Genomic DNA, 20,489 nt, shown 5'->3' with positions numbered 1-20,489 from the left:
TCTCCAACACTCAACCACGGCTTGTTATAATATCCACGTCACGCCACGCATAGAGAGGGCTTTAATTCATCCTCATGTTCAGACGAGTTCCTAGATGAGTGCGACGCTTGTTGCATCATCAAATCAGATGTTTTCGACTTTCAGCCAGCCAACGCGGAGCCCGTCTCCAGCGTTCAATCCTTTTGCGACGAACTCTGAGAACAAAGGCAGCGCATTCGGAATTGATAGTGCAGGCGACTCTTCAAAGACGAAGCGACCCAAGCGATCATCAGCATTTGGCGACCAGAGCGACAATGAAGCAAAGCGAAAGGCGAATAACCGGTTCAAGAACAAGGATCCCAACCTGAGTGACGGAGGTGGTAGGAACAAGAGCCGGAAAGGCGACGAAAAAAAGAAGAACACTGATCCAAAGAAAAACCCATTCAATACTGCCACCTTCTCCAAGAAGCAGACAGGACAAAACACGCGGGGTCATGGATCAACTCCATTTGCGGCGACGCGTAACGAGTCGCGACCAACTTCATCATCAAGCGCCAACTCCGACGATGAACCTATTCCCGAAACCCATCACTCTGACGATCCGCAAGCGAAAAGGGTGTACGAGCAACTGCGTAAGGATGGCGTCCACCCTCCTCAATGGCCTTCACAGCCTGGAAATCCCAAGAACAAGGCCGAAGTGACAAAGTTCCGCGAAAAATACGAAACCTACCGCAGTAAGGCGCGCGCATCTCTGACAAAGGCCGGTTTGATCGATGACCCAGATAAGCGCAAAACTCTTCAGGATGCTATCGATTTCAAAGGCATCTGCGAGGATATGTGCCCTGAGTATGAGAAGATCACGCGAATTAATGAAATGGACGTTCATCAGCCCGAAAAGAACCCCAAGACTACATACGCCAATACACGTCGCATGGTCAAGAAGCTCGCTCGCTCTGCCGCTGGTCAAGAAGCACCATTGCCCATGGATGTTCGATCCGTGCCGGCCCTCAAAAGGACATTAGACTATTTGATTGACGACCTGTTGCGTGACGACGGCAACCTACCAGTCTTGCATGGGTTTCTATGGGACAGAACACGCGCAATTCGCAGAGATTTCACCTTCTTCTCATCACTCACCCCCGACGAAATGAAGATCCAGGTCTATGTTCTGGAGAACATCGCGCGATTTCATGTTACGGCACTTCATCTACTTACTCGAGACGGCGAAACACCTGAGGACTTCGTGGAACAGCAGGAACTGGAACAGCTTGGGAAAGCCCTTTTGTCCCTCCGCGACGCTTACGATGATTGTAACGATCAGGGTATACGATGTGAGAACGAGCCTGAATTCCGAGCATACTACCTTATCTTCCATGCCTACGACTCGAACATCATAGAAACGTTGCAGCGTCAATGGAAGCCAACCCTGTGGAAAGACTCCAATGAGGTTCGTACGGCCGTCTTACTCGTGGAGGCTCTTCAAAATACCCAAGACTTTCATGGGCCTCTCAAGGATGCACCGTCATTAGCCGCATCAGCTGCATATCAATCGTATTTCAGAATAGTTGAGGATCCAAAGGTTTCCTACACGATGGCTTGCTTTGCAGAATGCCACTTTCCCAGACTCCGTCGCGCTATCTTGACCGCTATCAATAGAGGTCTCGCTCGGCCTCGGGAGACTTCCAAGGACGTTACTGCCGCTGTTTTGAACAAGTTTCTTCGCTTCGATACCGTCGAGCAAGCCATAGAATTTGCGGAGCTTCACAATATCGAATTCGGCCAATGCGAAGAGGACCCTTCCGATGTCAGTCGCCAATACGCAAAACTGGACAGTCGTGGGTCTTTACCTCACCTTCGCCTTCAACATCAGTTCTCTTATTCTCTTGTCGAAAAGAAGCGCGGCTCAAAATCCCTTCCAGAAGTAATCCATGAAACGACCTACCAAAGCGCGAACCCTCCTAAGGCTGCCATCAACGGTTTATCTCAAGAAAGCCTTTTTGTTCCAGATACAAAAACCACTACCGACAAACCAACAATCCCCACTGGACCCAAAGCTACAACGTCAAACCCCTTTTCATCATTTGGCAAGCCCAGTGGATCTTGGGGGACAACAAGCCCATCAACGGCAACTCAGGTAAGACCCTATTCCTACTATTTAATTTGCGCCAAAGATTCTGCATCCCATGGTTCTCTGCATATTCGATTATATGTAAAGACCTTTACTTTGCAGGCGAATAGGAAATCGCATTCAGCCGGAGACTCGATAGGCCAAAGTTCTTGAGATTTACTAAGGACAACGCATTGGCTCGAGACGAACCACTGGAAATCTGGCAAAGACACGCCTAAACCACTGGTTCTGACGTTTGTATTCGCTTAGGGACTACAATCAACGGAACTGCTTCGATTAGTGCCTCTGGTTCGCAACAAACACCACCCCAGAAACCCCCATTCGCATCTGACTTGGCTTCGACAGCCAAACGGCCTGCTGTCAACCCCTTCGCACCTACAATATCTGCTACTACGCCATCCTCCGTCGGCAATGTTTCTCTACCAGCACCTACCTCTGAGCAGCTACCTGGATCTGGAAACAGGCCAGTACTGAACCCGTTTGCCTCTTCTTTCAAGCCACCAACTACCTCGGGTGAGCAGACACAGAGCAGTCCATTCAGTCAACTTTCTGCCTCTCATGAGAAAGATACAGCAACAGGGACGACCTTCTCCTCTCTACCAGTCACTACGGCAGTTGCCGCAACAGAGAACACTTCTAGCAAAGAGATAACAGCAGACAAGCCACAGTTTCAGACTCCCACCATCACCTCAGCGCAACCCCCGAAGCAATCTAGCATCAACATATTTCCCCCAACGCCTCAACTATCCTCGAGTCCCTTTAATGCCGCAGCGCAGCCTCAAAACCCATCTACGCCAAGCGCCAGCAGTACCACATCGCAAGCGACGATACCTTCAACAGCTTTCAACCTGGGCAAAACACCCGGGTTAACTGGAGAACAGAGCAAGCCAGCGACGGCCTTTTTTGACACACGACCCCCGACCACATCAACACCTCAATTCTCGTTCCCTTCCCTTGGAACCTCATCGTTGTCCAATCCTGCATCAAACGGCGATGGTTTTCAACTCTCAACAACCCCAGCGACCGCCCAAATACCAAAGGAACCCAGTCCCCCTCCGGAGCCGCCATCCCCACCTCGTGACCTACTCGGTGATTTTACCAGATGGTTCGTAACTGGCGATGATGGACTCATGGACGAATTCCAAGCATTTATGTTGGATAATATACTGCAAGGCGTGTATCGAAAATACGTTAAGGATGAAGAAGCCAAGAGACAAAAAGAGGAGGAAGATCAAGCACTCGCAGAAGCACAAAAGTTTCGCGTCTACAGCTTATCAGTCAAATACTTCTACCGCTGGAAAGAGCATGCGCGTGATCGTCGCTTGAGCCAGCTTCGTCGCAGCGGCCGAGAGCAGATGAGAGCCTACTATCAAGCACAACGTGTAGCGCAAGCTAAGGCCCAGAGAGAAGCTGCCCGCCAAGCTGCGCGAGAGCAGGCTGAAATCGCAGAGCTGAATCGACCAGAACAACTGAAAGATTTACTTAAACACAAGAAGCCAAGCAAGCGCCGTCAAGCAGCAGAAGAGGGCGCACTGCTTGCTTCCGGTGTTCTATCCGGAATCAGCAACGAGCAGGAAGCTGTGGCCAGGATTGTGCGTAGGGCGCCATCCGTCACCAGCTCCATCTCCAGCAAACAATCGAGCTCATCTCTTGCAAGAAGTGGCTCCAAGACTAGAACTCTTCGGCAGCAGTTTGGTGATCAATCGGCCACTTTCAGACGCTCGCTGCCTCCTATGGTTTCTCGAAATACCGAAAGTCCAGAGCCCAGTAATCGTGTCAGCAGAGTATCCGAACGCTGGAGACTCAAGGCTATGGGGATTGTGCAGATGCCTGATGGAACTGCTGTTCCTGAAAGGCTGGCGAACGAGATGCAGTATGGAAAGAAGCAGATAACAGGCAGTATGGGCCCGCCTAGTAGTAGCTTCAATCGCCGGGCCTCTATAAGTGACCTTGGTCATTCTGAGGAACGCCATCGCTTATCTGGGTCGCACGGCACCGTCGACACCACCGAATCTGATAGTTCTGCGAAGAACAAGAGAAAGCGGGCTACTGACGATGACGGTGAACCAGCTCAGGAGGACCAGGCCAAGACCAGCTCGCATAAACGGGTAATGAGCGATGCGCAAACTCTGATCAACGAACTCCGTGCTATGAGGGAGGAGATGGAAGAGGGAGCCACTTGGTTCAAAGACCAGAATGATAGGATGCAGAGTGAACTGATGAGCAGAGGCTCGACACCCTGGGATCAAGATGTGTGAAATTGTGAATAAAGAAGCAAAGACTGCTTATAATGAGGATGAACGTATCATCCGAAATATACACTGTGGTTGGATGGAAGGGAGTTGCATACACATTGCAACACTTGAGTTTTGACAGTTACTCCAGGTACCTGTATCGATGTGAAGTGATAGCATGATTTAGAGCTGGTTGGGAAAGGCATTGCATTATATGGAGAAATGGTTGAGCAAATATACACATCTGCATTTCAAGTCACATCACACACTCGCTGCCTTTTGACTCATCTCTCATTACAATGTCTTGCCACTGAATATCCTATAAATTCAGAGGCCTATATCCGTATGCACCGTGTTTGTTTCCCCATGAAACTCCTCCGCTCAGAGAAGCAATGTGAATAAGCAATCAGTACATGAACCTTACGATCGTCTGGCCTTTTTGGGTGGTGGATCAAAGACAATCTGAATATTTCGTGTTTCGGTGGGAGCTTGTGAATCTCTGGACTGCTTTTTCCTCAGAAAGCCTTTGCCCGAACCATTACTTGGTTGTTGCACCCAAGGATTGTTGCTATCGTGGCATTCACGTGGGAATGTAGCTGAACGGGGTGTTGTGATAGAGAAACCAGGACTAAATAGCGGGGATGTGATAGCTGGTGTACTGCATTGTGGCCCAGCTGAGTTTGACAATAAGGGTGCGTTCGTACAGCTTGATACACTTTCTGTCGGAGATGCATCCTCGCGATAGGGTGTGTGTAGAGGAGCTTTTGCCGGAGGCGGGTGCGGGATAGCGGTAGTGACAATGCCAAGTTTGTGGGTATCGTGTAGATTTCTCACTGCGCTACGTGGGTTCCAAAGTGCAGATTTTGACAAGTTTCGCTCTTCATCCATATATGGGGGGAGGTCGTGGAAGCCAGGGGTCCTTGGTGTAACATGTGTCTGGCAACGGAACGAGAGAGAAGAGCGTCTGATGCGAAGAGAAAGCTTTCTGCGCTTGCGATGTTGCATGAAGATACAACCGGCAGAAATGAGAAGGAAGGCGGCGGCACCAATCGCAATGGCAGCAATTGAGGTGTTGGGAAGGTCGTGGTTATCTCCTGGTGCAACCGAGGAAGATGGGTCTACAATCGAGATGGTCCCCTCGCTGAAAACGGTGTCATTAAGCCCTATAGGTGTTCCTGGTCTGGGACGCTGTTGGCATCCAGCATTGAGAGCAACAAGGACTACACAAAGAGACGGTTAGATGAATCCAGTAACTAGGTAATGGAATAACTTACAATTCGATATGATTGTCTGAGAGCTATCTGCCTTGACACATGCCTGGCATTTATCAACTGCGTCACCAAGCATAGCTTTGTCATCAGTGTCACAGTAATCATACTGCTCTCTGTCGTTAGGCTCGGTGATGCCCTTCTTCAGAGCATTCCCAATCGGACCACAAGCTTCAGATGTGACACAGGGGCCGGAACTGATGCCGGTTGCATTTGGGTAGCCGAAGATACAGTAGTCGAAAGAGTAACGCATATTGTCTAACGGCGGAAAAGTCAGATGACGGTGTTAAACAATTGTGTCCTTAGCATGACTTACACAAGAACCAATCTTGGTCACTTTCATCGCCCTGCTTGAAAGTACTGTCCTGCAAACAGGCCAGGCATCTTTGAAACTTCTGGCCATCTGCCTTCCTCTTGAAGTCATTATCGTCGCAGACAATCTCGTCGCCACGGGTTTCGTAGGAATCGGGATCGGACCGGTCAAGGCAGAACTGGGAACAGGGAGAGTTGGGTGTGACCTGCAGAGCCGAGACCGGACTCCAGAACAAAAAGAAAGGGACAAAAGAAAAGAGAAACATCATGGAGGTCCGCTGTGATGTTTAATGTTTCAAAAAGAAGGTCGCTGTTTCGATAAGCGACGTAAATGGTTTGATGGGTATCAAGGTCGATCTGAGGCCAGGCCCGCTGGGAAACAGCTCGATTTGAAAAATAAAGAAACGGTATTGAAATAAATGAATATGGCGGGCTGGTATACCAGATACTCTTATTACAACATGTTGGTATCGGTTGTTACATGGAAGGATATCACAATACAACACAAGTAGTGAATCAAAGGCGACGTTTGAATGAGTGAACGAGCGAGGAATAGAAGAGAATGAGAAGTGGAAAACAAAGGCAAGAGAAGTTTCGAGAACAGAGGGACAGAGAAGATGCGAGTAGCAGCCCTCTGAATATTAACTACCTAGTATATCTAGGTTCCCTAGTGTGAAAAGAGGACGAGAACTTGGGTGTCTTTCTCCATCACTCGATCGAGAACTGCAGATGCAACGCCACGCACCGCAGTAAGATGCATGCTCTGCCCTATATTGCACCTTGCAAGATTCAGCCGGAGAAGGCCAAGAGTTGAACGCGGCCGAAAAGGGGATCTGATTGCCGCGCTGTGACTCCCAATCACCCAATTCTCGGCTGAGAAGTGCCGCCAACTTGTCTGTGCCGCATCGATGTTTGTGATAGGAAACAACTATTCCGCAGGCGGTATCGAGGCGGCCCAAGCAGCGAACAAGGATTGATGGATAGTTGGCTGGTGAAAATGGATGCGGGCGCTTAAATTATATGAGATATGGAGGGTGTTAATGAGAGACGAACTAGAGTCTGTTTACGGAAGATTTTCTGGGGCCTCATTGGTTCGTGCCTCAAAGGGCCAGAAGATGGCTTTTACAACAGCGAATCAGAAACAAGGAAGGCGGTAGCGTAGTCCATTGGGCGGTTATTAATTCAGGGGCCCCAATAGCCCCAGCGCTTAGTTAAGGCTGGCCCTAAGCCGTAGCCTCTATCATATCACATCACACCTACGAACGTGCTTTCTCTTATGCAAACGACTATGAAGAAAATTTCTATGAAATGAATCAATTTGAAATCTAATCTATGAGATTAACCAGAAAACCGTTCCATAACACCAAAACTGCCCAAGATTTCCTGTCGAGGTATCACAACTCTCGTCTCTCGTTGCCGGTTCTTTTTTATTCTATTCGTAATCAAGTCCATATCCTATAGCATACATGCATCTCTTCCCCTTCCCACACCATGCATGAAACACCATGAAGTTACCATTTTCCGAACTTGTGCCTCCACCAGGACCTTTCAGGCCTAGAGCTGGTGTCTTGAGAAATGGAGATGACCCCCGGGTGTAAGGGCCCCCGACCCGGTCACTCATAGCCCACTTAACATCATAGGCATCGCCTGTGTACATGTGGCTACTGAAGAAGAGCAGATACTTGCCCTGCGCCGTTCGTACCAGGCTCGGAGCCTCAACCAGGGGCCCATCCTCGGAGGCGATCCGGTCCAGGATGTCCACAGGTTTGCCGATCGGTGTGGAGCCGTCCTTTGTCGAGACCTCTTGGAGTCGGATGGGAGTTCCCGAGCCGTTGTTGAGAGCGTTGCCGTCGACTTTATAGACGACATATCGTTTGTTTGTGGACTCGTCAAAGAAACCCGCCGGGTCGATTGCTCCGCCTTCGTCACGTGGGCAGGCAAAGGGTTTAGGATCCATCGTATATGGACCGGTACTATTGTGGGATCGTGCAACTCCGATACAATGTCCACCTTCAGGAAGTTCTCCAGAAAAGTACATTATATACGAGTCATCCTCTAGTTTCCGCACGTCAGGGGCCCAATAATTTCTGCCACTCGTCCATCCACGTCCTGGGAGGGCATCTTGTTGGAGGTGAGTCCACTCGCCAAAGGGATCATCTGCCACAGCGATCTGGATGTGGTAGCCACTACCACTTGTTGCAAAAGACACCCAGTGGTCGTCTTGATCTTTAAGAAGGCATGGGTCGGGGAAGTTGACTTCTAGTCGTGGGGAGAAAGACTTGTCGCGACCGCGACCTTTATGTCTTCGACTCAGATGCTGCTGTGGTGGTGGTAGCACGAAAGGTCGAAGAACAGGAGACGATGTGTTTGTTGGTAGGGCTGATGCAGTGTCGAAAAGAAAGATGAAGAGAAGAAAGAAGATGATTCGCCCCCAAGGGCTCGATGAAACGGACATGATGGGCATGTCCTCTGAGCTCAAAACTTTCTGGGACGCCGGCACTGCAGCATATAAATCGTTCAGCTGAGCCTCAATCTCGGTATCAGTTAATCTCGATGTCATGTATAGTCGATCACTGGGTCCGGGTAAAGCTGAAGGCTGACTGATCAACATGCTCTGACGTTGAGTTGTGAATCCTTGACCCAGATGAGAACTTGGCAAGTATTTATACCCCAAGAAAAAAACAGACTTTGCAGAAGAAGGTTCGGAGAAAATACGCCTACAAAGTGTAGATAGGCGAGTGATTCAATGACTGGTCTTGTTGGAAGTATTTTCCTGTATGAGCAACTCTAATTGATCTCCGAGAGAAGAGGCTTTGATATCAAAACCTTAGACGAGCATACGCACAACTAAACTCCGAGTTTTCCTCACTTTATACTTCTACTCTTACAGCCACAGGCCAAGCCATGGGACCTACATCCATCACTTACTACGTGACCCTCTTTGCTATCACGCCAATGCATTCTCAAGCAGGACAGAGACGGCCAACTAGGCGCTCTCTTGACAACAGTCCAATCTTAAGGCTACCCCTGATCTTAATAGGAACAAGCAAAGGAAGGGACCAAAAATTCAGCCAGTCCAAGTAAACGCCCAGGCCGGGATATTCCTTATCGTTATGCTGTGTCATGCGCTGGCTGCCAGAGTTGTAGCGACTTGAATCCTTTGCTTAGCGAACAGGTTGCTGCGGTGGGAGCCCACTCCTTCAACTATGAAACAGGGACAGCTGTTACTCAAGATGCGTTGCTTGAGCCTGATTCGTCCAATGTTTCCACCCAGATCCAATGTTTTGTTTGGTCAAGACTGGTTGCTTTTTGATCTGCGACTAATACGACAACAGTTGGATTGTTACTCGACAGTACGTATCAGGGACTTTCTAATGTTCCTCCTGTGGAACCCTGACTCAAGTAGACTATGCTCTATTTCGTGCCCAGAAAATGTGTCATCATACTTACAGTAGCCTCATGACAACACATGCATTGCCCAGACTTGATGGATGTTTCATGACGATGGGACCTCAGATCGGAATTCAACAATACTGTAACACTAAGAGCCACCATATTACGTGACCGCTACATTATGTGCCATGTGTCAGTGCGCCCCAAACCACGCCAGTCCTTACACACAGCGGTCACAAGCATAAACTACGGCAGATAGACATGATCCAACATCATACATTCACAGACCCAGACAGAAGGTTGCCACAAAGACACGCAGTAGTTTTATCGTGCTTTGCATTGAGTGCCTTGCATCTACTCCTACCAGGATTTTCGAACCAAAACGCCATGATAACCCCAAAAACAATTTCAAGCAGCCAAAAACGGCACGAGAGCAAGAATATGGTACAGCAAACAGACCGTTCCTTGCCAGCAGACCCTACGTCTCGGGTATCAAGATCTGCCTTCAGGTTTCGGCCTATACCCAAACTTGGCCTGGATTCCATTAGTCGCTGTCGCTGTCCATAGCCTCGCCCTTGGCAGCCTTCTTAGCAGCCTTTGCCGCCTTCTTCTCGGCCTTTCGTCGTTTTCGCTCAGCCTTCTCTTCAGCAGTCTCGCCATCGTGCTTCTTGCGCTTCTTGTCCTTGCTGTCATCAGCAGCAGGCGAAGAGGGAGCGGCAGCCTCCTCCATGGGAGTATCCTCGGCCTCGGAGGTCTTGGCGGGAGCAGCAGCAGCGGCGGCGGCAGAGGCATCGCTGGCGCTGAAATCCTTGTATTCGGAGCTCCATTTGGCAGGAGTGGCATCGTTAGGACGGCCGTACTTGTCGAGTTTGCCGTCAGCCTTAAGCTTCTTCTTCTCAAGGGCAACAGGGCCAAGGCCCCAGCGGCGAGGGTAGAGGTCGCGCTCCATGATGCAGCGCTTGACCTTGGCAACGACACCATGGTCACAGGTGGACATCTCGACGGTGGACATCTGAGCGATACCTAGAGCAATGGCTTCACCCTTGGTGGTCATAAGAACGACTTCCTCATGATGCTCAATGGCAGACTCTGGGAATGAATTAGTGAATTGCGACACGAATTGTCGTTTGAGGACTTACCGTATCGAAGAAGACCGGGAAGCATGAGCTTGGCACCATAGCAGACAGCGTTGACAGCACTGTCCTTGACGACAAGTCGCTTATAAGAAGTCAGGAGAGTCTCAAGAGGAGAGATAACCTTGCGAAGGTAAGACTCGTCGCGGGTGTTGTCCATTTGCCACTGGGCGTCGAGAACGTCGTGGAGAGTGACCAGGCCCTTAGACTCGTCCATAGCACCACTGCGAACACGTCGAAGCTCCTGCATGTGGCCACCGACACCGAGAAGGAGACCCAAGTGAACACAGAGGGTTCGGATATAAGTACCAGCCTCGCAGCTGACCCAGAAGACACCGAGGTGTCGGTCGTTGTCGAACTCGATAAGCTTGCTCTCGTGGATGGTTCGGATACGGAGCTGACGCTTAACGGCAGAGATCAGAGGGGGACGCTGGAAGAGCGCACCAGTGAGGGTCTCGAGAGCGCGGGCGAACTGAGCCTGACCACCGGGCAGCTTGTCGTGAAGGCGGATGACAGCCACATACTCCTTTCCAGCACCCTGCTGGGACTTGACAAGACGAGTGGCACGGTCAATGCAAACGATCAAGCAACCAGTGACCTTGGGATCGAGGGTACCACTGTGTCCAGTCTTTTCGCATCTATAGGTAATATCGTTAGCAGATAGTTCGACTTTGACGCGCACATTAACGCGATACTGTTGGTTTGAAAATTTTCGTACCGAAGAATGCGCTTGACCCAAGCGACGACCTCGTGTGAAGAAGGGTTAGAGGGCTTATCGAGGTTGATGACACCAGAGCTGATGTACTGCTTAAGATCGCGCTTCAGAGGAGAGCAGCCATTGGGGATGGGAGTGAAGTGGCCTGTTCGGACAAGAACTGCAAGTTTTGAAGATTACCAGTTAGTCTTTGAATCTTGAAGAAGGGATCAATTGAGGCTTCGCAAGCCACCAAAAAATATCAAAAACGCGCTTCAATCATAGAATTCTATCAGGAGACTCACGCTTGTCGTAGTTCTTGAGCAGGAGAGGCCACTCGCTGGTGTCGAGGGAAGGAGTGGTCGCCTGAGGCTTGATGGTGTACTCCTCCTCTTCTGTTGTCGTCTTCTTGACGACCGCGACGTCCTTGGACATTTTGAACGGAATGTAATTTCCCTTTTGAAAATCTGTGTGATATACCGGGTGAAGCGCGGCAGGTGCTTCTTTGCGACAGGAGGGAAGAAACGGAAGGTGCGAGTCGTTGGTTTCCTCAGTGTCTTGCCCGGTGTTGTGGTTGGAAGCTTCCAAATTTTTTTTTCTCTGGTCGGATTTCATTGTGGGGACCGAAGGAAGCTGCGACCGGTGTGTGGCGGTAATTAGACACTAAGCCTAATCTGGTTACCTCGACTCTTGACCTCACATCAAAGCCACGGTTGACGCCACACCAGCTTTTCACGAGTCTCGATATAGGTAAGTAAGGTACCTTAGGTAGTACATGGGACTTTTTGCATCGCGGACTAGGTACCATACTAAGGTAAGTGCCTAGTAGCTTCCCATTTTGTAGGAAGAGCAAAGGCAATAATAGTATACAAACATTTCCAGCTAGGTAGGTACTATCTAGAGACTACAGTCATCACTGGAGAGTTGCTAATATCAAGAAATTTTGCAAAATGAAATTGGTATCCCTGCTATTAAACTCCAAGCCTCCAATGATAAAGAACACAGTTAATGTGGGTGCGTTAATTCATTTCTCAGAGTCTTTCAAGCATTATGGTCTCCTCCCCCTGTTATCATCATTATATATGTCTTGATATTCATGCCCTTGACCCTGATATATCTGGCCTTGGTGCACGTCTCCATGAGCGAAATAATCGGGTTGTGAATATAATCTCTCGAGGTGCTCGGGCTGGTAAATTCCAATGGCACCATGAGACCGACCATCCACGGGGTACATCTCGTATGACTCGTCTCTATCTTTGCCCTTTGACTGGGGAGTGTTGAGCGACGAATCATCGCCACCTAGAGCTACGCCAATTTGTGATCCTGAGGGGCTCGGGTCGGGTTTGTACATGGAAGGGAACATCTCAGGATACGGATGAGGATTCGATGCATGACTGGGCATCGGCGGATTCGCTTGTTGGTTGGGGTTCATCACCGGCCATTGGGCCAGTTGCAGCTCAGTGGCGCTGACAGGACTGCCGAACTGAGAACCGTAAGGGGAGACATATCTCGGGAATGTCTTTTCGGATCGAGCGCTGACGGGAGATTCGTCCCAACTTCTGAACGGCTTTTGGCTTAAGGGTGTCTCTCGCATGTCGTTGTCGTTGGAGATGTGTAATGGAGTAGGCCAACCTCTCTTAGGCCAACTACCCTTGGTACGGGGTCGGTTCTCAAGCTGTCGCAAGAAAGCCCGTCTCCGTCTCTTACCACGCCAAATGATACAAAATCCAAGGATAAACAATAGAAATACCACACCTCCGGCAGCGATCCCGACCTTAGCACCGAGACTGATAGGACCTTGGTCGAGCCAATCCGGATCCATAGAAGCTACAGGTGTAGGCTCAGTGACGTTGACAATGTCTTGGGAGAAGAGGCCGCCATCAACAGATACTGTAATCCCAGGTTGTGGCTTTTGCTCGCATCCAGCTTGAAGTAGAGTAAAAACTGTTTTTCATCAGCGTTTGCCCAGCCATGGGCTTATAGCAGGTGCTTACAGTTAGCTAAGTAATGGTTATCGCCCGCCCGCAGGCAATCTGTACATCCATCGAAGTCAGGTGTGTCTTGAACCGGCCAGGTATCGCAGTAATCATAGCTTTGAATGTCTGAAGACAGGTTCTTGTACTCGACGGCTTGGCGGAATGGTCCACAAGCTTTTCTGTTCATATTGTGAGTTCAAAGTAGATGGAAGACAAGCATAGAGATTGGGCTAACATACGAGGTTAAGCAAGGAGTGTTGATAACTTTATTGTTACCAGGAACACCGAACAAACAATATGAGACTGCATAGCGGACATTGTCTAAGGACGATCACGTCATGTTAGCCACTTGGGAAAATATATAGACAGACAAACTCACATAATAACCATTGCTGGTCTGTTTCGTTGTTCTTTGTGTGATAGTCACTGCCGAGCTCACATGCCACACATTGTTGATAAACAATTCCTGCGCCACTCTTATAGTCGTCTTCCTGGCAGACGATATCGTCGGTGGTAGTGGCATCAAGGACGTTACCACACAGCGTCCCGCATGGTGAGTTTTCCGCTACCAAGATGGCGGCGACAGAGCTGAGTGTGCCCCACGTGGATATCAAAGTTGAAGTTTTCATCGTAGGAGAATAAGGCTGTAGGACTTGGCCAGCTCGTGGGCTGCAGGTTTGAGATAGACGCGACCAAAGCGGGGGACTTGTCCGAAATTAAGAACCTCTTGTGTCACATGAATAAGGCCCGACACAGGTCAATTCAGCGATTTTTGAAACGCCAGAATATTGGGGGCGAAAGAGCGAACGATGATCGTGGTGCTCTTATAACAAAGATGAGACAGAACTGAACCGCCCATCAGATGTGACAAACGGCTGTGCCTGGAACCAACGTGTGAAAACGGTGGGAGATGCTGCAGCAGCACATACACGGCGGCTGGGAAAGATCAGAACGTTCGATAGCCCAGCTCTGGTTATGAGTGTGACAATTCGAATGATGCGAGTGATGAGTTGCAATGGCGCGGTGACAGTAGAGTGCAGCCGCCAGTTCTTGAATGTCCCGACATCTCTTGTCGCGCGGGATATTGATTGGCACAAGGAATATCTGGGGGCGCAAAACACCATTGGAAGATCCGCGGTACAGCGGCACTCTATATCACAGCATGTTGGAAGCAAGAGTCGATTGGGATTGGCCACCGGCAAAGGACGCGGTGTGCATTACAGCCTTTGGTGTTGATGAGAGGGAAATAAGTGAGGGGTCCAACCACTAAGAATCGATATCACCTACACCACCCAGTCCCCATCACTCCAACCGGGAGGTTTCTGCATGGACCCTGGACTTTTACACTAGCTTCGGCGGCAAGAGAATCAATCATCGGTCAGGATACCCCTGTCCGGGTGGGCTACCGAGTCTAGCGGAGGTCTCCCGGGGCCGGACCCACATTGTCAGTTAGTGATAAAGCCACTCTAGGCGACTATCCGTACTTGACCATTGGATTGGAGGACAGACACAGCTTCAACTTTGAAGTGCTTGCAGGAACATAATTATGCAGATAGGTTGCTGTGAACTTGTGAAGAACCACTGTGGTATGCGTGACACGTAGTCCCGATGTCACCGCAAATTGTCCCACAACAGTATACAACTTGTTTGAACCTAGGTAGCTACACATGAAGAAGGTAAATAAATGATTAGTTATTTCTAAGAATACGAAGAATAAACTTAATGGAACAGCCTGAAGCTGCTTTTGCCACATATCGCCGTCTCTCTATCGGTACTCTTTGTCAGTCATGTAAACATGAAGACTCCATGAGTTCGCTCGATCTGTGGCCGCCAAAATAGTGTTTCATATACAAAATTCATAATCATGGCAAAGGGCCTCTCTCTTCGTGCTGTGAGCCCTCGAGTGATCCAAAGACCAACAGCCGTTGAGCCGAATAGTGCACCACAGATACTTTGAGTTTCTTCGAACTATATCCTCTACGAAGTGGAGTATTGACCAGAAATGCACCAAACAGAAATACTCCTGAAATTCATAAGACTCCGTTGTGCGACTGTTCATAGGCATAATTGATCCACGTCCATCCCCGTTACCTTTTATTGATTTACTTTAAGGACAAATGTTTTTGAGAAATTGAATTAAACAGTATGGTCATGATTCACAGAACTCCTTTCCACAAACTCCCAGCTTAATCCTGACGCTATTTGACAAAAGAAGCCCACAGACATGAGTTGGAGGGAAGAGTGTAGTGGCAAAATCCGACACAGCCATCTAAGCAAACCAATACCAGCTGTAAAAGGGGGTAAAGGACATGATATCCCCCGATCTTCCACTCACAACATGACAGGCCTCAAGAAGCAAAGTACCAGTGGTATCATAACTGACAGCTACTCGCGAGGGCAGCAATATTGCGGATCTCCCTTGACATCTATCTTATTCTCCATACCACACCATCCAATATCTATACAGAATATCCATCATATCAATCTTAATCGTAGTGCAACATGACAAGTGCTGAAGCAAATGGTTGCACAAATTGATCATGCTAATACATGACTGATAAAATGTCAAGAAACTAGGCCACTGGTTTTGGAGACACACTGGACGTGTCCCGAGTGGTGACTTCAGCACATCGGGAGGTCGGTGTTTTCTCAGGGCCATTCAAGCTACCACCAAAAAGTGGTTTAACCTCTAAGTCGTTTGTGTTGAGTATCATTGCCTTGGGTGTTGATGGGTTGAAAGAGGGCGTCGCAGGAGACCGGCCGGGTGTCGAAATGGTTGGAAGCGTCTCTGCAAAAGAGCCGCAATCACTGGCTTCGGCAGCCTCATTCTGGGAACATGACTGAATGTCATTATTTAAGTTGAGGACAGGTTTCTCAAAGACAAGCTGACCGGTGTCACCTGATGATGCCCGGCGAGGTTCTGCCGGTTCAGGTTGAAGATACCGAGATGGACCAGCACTCGAGGCCGGCCTCGGGACAGGAGAAGATTTGGGGGGTGATTGAGGCGCAGATGCTGGATGCCCAGTGCCTTGTTCATCATTAGCGGAGGATCGCCGGCCATGAACAGGGCAGCTTGGACAAATCACGGCCTCAACCCTTTCGAACTCCTCTGTATTGCCTGCGTCGGACCGACGGCGCGTGGTGTGAGCAGACGAGGTTCTGCCAGTCCGAGATGGTCGATTTTCTACTCCTTGTTGATGAACACGGCTATGAAGTCTGTCATTCCTCGTAGAGTCTGCAGACGATGCTCGTTCCGCAACAGGCGAGACCGACTCGATAACACCGTTTGTTGCGAGACTTTTTGGCCCTGGGGTTCGGCCTCTGCTTGCAGCACGCGAGGCTGGGCGGGCCATCTCAATCGCTGATTTGGGTGTAGCAGAACGGTCATTACCTGGGATGGGAGTTCGGTTCGATACGAAGGAGTTGCTCCGCTGGTGATACGTTGCGCGGCTCAAAGACTGATATTGGTTCTGCTGATCTTCCTTGAGAATGCTGGGGCTTGCAGCAATACGGATCATATGTTGTTCAGGCTGAATGTTGACAGCTTCACCGATACGCTGACGGCTGTTGTTCCTAGACTGAGGGGATTGAACGCGGTCACCAACAGGAGTGCCTGCAGCAGAACCTGCCCTCATCCGACTCGCGGATTCAGCTCGCAGAGAAATACCTTCCAGGTGCAACGAGATTGCAGCATTGGTTTCCCGGTCGCCAAGTGCAGATCCGGTCCTTTCATGCATCCTTGAGCGGCTAGCATTTCGAGATTTCGGGGATGACGGTCGCGCGAGTGATTTGTTTTCTTTCACAGAGCCCTGAACGGTACCTTTGGAGTTGACAGATGATACTGAACGTGCAGATCTTTCGCTTTTGGTAGTTCGGTTTGATGAAGAGTTGGACTGAGGGGACTGTGAATGAAGATGTCGAAAATCTCTTGGGGTGGCATTGTCTCTCATCCGCTCTTTGTTGTTGTTACGATCTGGAGGATGCGCATTCCCTGTTATAGCAGGCCACGGAAATGGCTCTGGCTTTCTTCCAATAGGTGTGCCAGGTGTCCATCCACCAGCAGATAGCGGCGTTCGCATCATGTTGTCAGATGGTCGCCAATAGTACTGCTCGGGTGAGATTGGCGATATATCTTCAAATGGAGTATTCGGACTGAACGGTCCCGCACTCTCAATGGTCACATGGCCGCCGTAAATGATTTTCTCTGAGGGAAAGAAATTCTCAGGGTAGCCACTCAAGGGTGCCCCACTGTCTGGATACGGTGTGCTCTCTTCTGGCGGTCGTGGATTTGTGCGAATAGTCTTGATTGAAGCCTCAGACTGATCAGATTTGACGGACCGAATAGATCTCTCTGATCTCAATGAGGCAGCACTGATGGGATGATCTGGAGGGTACTGGTGAGGAAGTATGGGAGGCGATTCGGGGATGATTAGTCGAGGTCGAATCGCCATGGGCGTTGGGCTGGGAGCGGATGGTGTTGGGATGTTGAGACTATCGTTTCCGGGGGAGCGTGCCGAGTTCATCTTCAGAACTGACGACTCTTTGGGTATAGTGATATCAGGTGGGTGTCGTTTCCTCGCCGAGGTATCCTGAGAGTTCAAAGCCAAGTTTTCAGGAAGTTGGGGAGGCGGTGGTAGTGGCGCAGTAGGTGACTTGGGCTTTTCTTTCGAGTTTGGGGATCCAAGGCTCTGATTGCTGGTCTGGCCGTCGCGAGGCTTGTCGCTTGGTGCAGCCTTTGGGTCATTCTTCTTTCTCGTATCAGTATCCGGTTTCTTCGATTGTTCAAGATGTCCAGGGGCTTCCATGCCAGACCCTCCGGATTCTGGTCGATATACGAGCTTAGCATACGGTGAGTTGTTGGTGTCGACCACGAGCAATTCCTTTTCTCCGCGTCCCAAAAGGCCATAAACCTTGACCTCGCCATCGTGAATTCCGATAACTGCACTAGTTCCGGCATATAAAACTTCGTCCTCGTTTCCACAGCGATTGCAGAAGACGACAACAATCTCATCTTGGTTATCTGAACGGATAAGGGGTTCGAGTCGCGTAACCCAGTATGTCAGAGTTTCCATGTCTGGTTCATTGGGCATACGAGTGAACCGCCGCGGATCTTCCCTGGTCATCCATGCCATGGACACGATGACTAGATTGGATTCCACTTCCAGGATGTGAAATGCAAACTCGAAGGCATGCCAAGGTGCTTCAAACTTATACGGACTGTTTTTTGTCAATAAACACGATTCAATATGCTGGTAGGAAGTACAAACTTAATATCCATACCTATTGCAGGTTGTTAGTAAAGACACAACTTCACGAAGAGTTGACTTACAAATGCCGATACTGGTATTTCCAAGCCCAGGTATGAAGCCATCATAGAATCCACGATTACCTTCCAATGCCCATGTCTCATCGGTCTGATATAGGAAAGACTTCCTATAGTTTGCGATCGTCTCGCCATCTCCATTGACGACAATGACTGAGTTGTAATATTCAGGGCCAGTAGGCCATTTTGGCGAAACGTCGACTTTCTCAGGATACCCGACAGTAACAACACAATTATACTTGAGTGCGATTGTTCTAGCCCAGAGAGACGTGATGCCAGAGCCGGAAGGTTCGAGAAATGGGGTAATGTCTTGCAGCGACTTGAAGTTGTACCCTTTCACAAAATGTTAGCATGGCGGCAGAAGGAAGTGGAAAAGATTATTACCGGAGAAAGCCAGCTCGGGCAGAACTAAAACGTCTAAATCATCGGGATTTGCTCTCGAGAGGACAGCATCTGCACGATTTAGGTTGTTGTCGACATCTCCCACCTGGGGCGCGAACTGCAAGCAACCAATTCTCATGTCTGCGACCTATAATCGAACCCCGCAGCAGCAACACGCCTTCCTCTGGCAACGTCTTGGGACTAAAATGTGAGATCTTAATGGCGGCTTCGTGATTGCGATTGAAAAAGAATCGAGTGTGAAAGATTAGCAATGCGCAAAACAAAACAAAAAAAGATCAACAGAAGAACATTAGAGCTGACAGGGTCGAAGGTGAGAGAAGTTCAAGTGGAGGAGAAGATGGGAAAACGACCACACAACACTAAGAGCGGAGTGAACCGGATTTAGTTCAGACCAGCGAGGGCCAGAGTGATTTAAGACAGTGATGCCCGGAGGCTGGAAATACTACCAAGCCCCTGTAAGGTGTTGGTTGTTAGATATACATGGCATTATGTATGTTGGTTGTGTTAACTACCAGCGCGTGGTCAGTCCTATCCCATCATATCGCTCAGTCTGTCTCTCCTGTAGGCCGCTTGATGTGATGGTGGGCAATGAGGCAGATAGTGGAGAAACGGTCGGCGGAGAGAAGGTGCGGCTGTAGTGACGTGAGCCCAACCAGGGGTTGCCGTTACGCGCTTTGAATGGGGCTTGACAGGGACCAGGGTGTCTGTCATCCTAGAGTATTCCTGGGGTCCCTTGTTCGTGATGATCCTCGCTTGAGCGCTTCCATCTTCTTCGACTGGCTCCTAAGAGCTCACGAGGAAACTTCCCCAATAAAAGCCTTACCAGCGTTTCCTTAACGCGCCTGTGCATAGTCTTAGTCTGACAGGATCTTATGATGTTGTAGCTGGCATGCCTGGGGATGATCACTCTTGCACTTCGTAGTACGGTTCCCATCCATTCTAATCAGTGAGCGCTCATTTATATTCCTGGTCCGTCTCCCGCATGTTTGCAAAGTGTTTACATGTTCACCCTGTCCATAGTACTAGATGGGGATGAGGTGGACAGGCTCCGAGTCCATAGTTCATGATATCTCTCTTCTTATTACTCCTGGCGTCTTACTGAAATTCAGGTGCTGAACCTTTGAGCCGACCGTTGAGCTTGAAACTAGTATCTACTAAGAAGCCGGCTTTTAGACAGTATGGTAGACAAACAAGAGTCTTGGTTAGTTTCCTACCGAGAGCTTATAAAACTTCATATTGACTCAAAACCGATTACGATATAGGTAACTTGCCATCCTAGATGGTAGGGCTATCTGTTCTTGAGGTGAGGGTAAACTGACAGGATCCATGGATATCGCTATTGGATACCTATCCACAACCCAGGTATGGTTGGTTATCTGGGTAAGTATCCGTAAGGTAGGTAGTAATTTAGGCATGGCCTATCAGAGACCGGAAGTTTTGACATTGACAGCTCGGCAATACATTCTTGTTTCCCCACGTTTCCAGGCTGTCGTTTTATTAACATCGCCGCATCTCTAGAGGTAGGTTATTTGCATTCGGTATTAAACAAGTCTGATAGGTATCTATGTGCGATCCCAGTATTCGCTTCATGCATCTATTTTCCACTTCCCCCAGACTACAAAAAAACCTCAGCCGGAGGCAACGGCC

The 20,489-nt window shown here is 49.3% G+C and overlaps 5 protein-coding genes across 5 annotated transcripts; 1 reads left to right on the top strand and 4 right to left on the bottom strand.

The window, feature by feature from the left end:
* Positions 1-94: 94 nt before the first annotated feature.
* BKA55DRAFT_711269 (SAC3/GANP/Nin1/mts3/eIF-3 p25 family-domain-containing protein) lies at positions 95-4,464 on the top strand (the record flags this gene model as incomplete). Its single annotated transcript, XM_046200801.1, has 2 exons — positions 95-2,113; positions 2,419-4,464. The coding sequence occupies 2 exons, from the start codon at positions 95-97 to the stop codon at positions 4,363-4,365; spliced, it is 3,966 nt and encodes a 1,321-aa protein (XP_046054694.1). The 3' UTR covers positions 4,366-4,464.
* A 288-nt stretch (positions 4,465-4,752) lies between these two features.
* Positions 4,753-6,519, bottom strand: BKA55DRAFT_155128 (uncharacterized protein). The gene is made up of 3 exons (XM_046184961.1): positions 5,926-6,519; positions 5,616-5,867; positions 4,753-5,561 (listed from the first exon to the last, which is right to left on the bottom strand). Exons 1-3 carry the CDS (start codon positions 6,188-6,190, stop codon positions 4,762-4,764), a joined length of 1,317 nt encoding a protein of 438 aa, XP_046054693.1. The 5' UTR covers positions 6,191-6,519; the 3' UTR covers positions 4,753-4,761.
* Positions 6,520-7,170: 651 nt separating this feature from the next.
* On the bottom strand, positions 7,171-8,828 carry BKA55DRAFT_553553 (glycosyl hydrolase). The gene has a single exon (XM_046191535.1). The coding sequence runs from the start codon at positions 8,530-8,532 to the stop codon at positions 7,354-7,356; it is 1,179 nt and encodes a 392-aa protein (XP_046054692.1). The 5' UTR covers positions 8,533-8,828; the 3' UTR covers positions 7,171-7,353.
* A 1,030-nt stretch (positions 8,829-9,858) lies between these two features.
* BKA55DRAFT_684149 (pseudouridine synthase) lies at positions 9,859-11,576 on the bottom strand (the record flags this gene model as incomplete). Its single annotated transcript, XM_046198601.1, has 4 exons — positions 9,859-10,403; positions 10,454-11,085; positions 11,166-11,322; positions 11,447-11,576. 4 exons carry the CDS (start codon positions 11,574-11,576, stop codon positions 9,859-9,861), a joined length of 1,464 nt encoding a protein of 487 aa, XP_046054691.1.
* Positions 11,577-12,189: 613 nt separating this feature from the next.
* BKA55DRAFT_589374 (uncharacterized protein) lies at positions 12,190-18,960 on the bottom strand (the record flags this gene model as incomplete). The annotated part of the gene is made up of 13 exons (XM_046194923.1): positions 12,190-13,085; positions 13,136-13,296; positions 13,357-13,438; positions 13,497-13,761; positions 14,047-14,166; positions 14,213-14,265; positions 14,382-14,383; positions 15,403-15,547; positions 15,717-16,130; positions 16,323-16,478; positions 16,509-18,334; positions 18,443-18,773; positions 18,825-18,960. 13 exons carry the CDS (start codon positions 18,958-18,960, stop codon positions 12,190-12,192), a joined length of 4,587 nt encoding a protein of 1,528 aa, XP_046054690.1.
* Between the last annotated feature and the right edge of the window lie 1,529 nt (positions 18,961-20,489).

This window comes from Fusarium redolens (assembly GCF_020744475.1).
Source record: "Fusarium redolens strain MPI-CAGE-AT-0023 chromosome Unknown BKA55scaffold_2, whole genome shotgun sequence".
Classification (NCBI taxonomy): domain Eukaryota; kingdom Fungi; phylum Ascomycota; class Sordariomycetes; order Hypocreales; family Nectriaceae; genus Fusarium; species Fusarium redolens.
The sequence above is the reverse complement of the archived record's forward strand: the minus strand, read 5'-3'. Positions and strand labels throughout refer to the sequence as shown.

Coding starts and splice junctions, on each gene's coding strand:
- BKA55DRAFT_553553 (XM_046191535.1), bottom strand. CDS start 8,532: ATGTTGATCAGTCAGCCTTCAGCTTTACCCGGACCCAGTGATCGACTA.
- BKA55DRAFT_155128 (XM_046184961.1), bottom strand. CDS start 6,190: ATGATGTTTCTCTTTTCTTTTGTCCCTTTCTTTTTGTTCTGGAGTCCG. Junction 5,868..5,925: donor TGACCAAGATTGGTTCTTGT/GTAAGTCATGCT, acceptor TTCCGCCGTTAG/ACAATATGCGTTACTCTTTC. Junction 5,562..5,615: donor TCAGACAATCATATCGAATT/GTAAGTTATTCC, acceptor CTCTTTGTGTAG/TCCTTGTTGCTCTCAATGCT.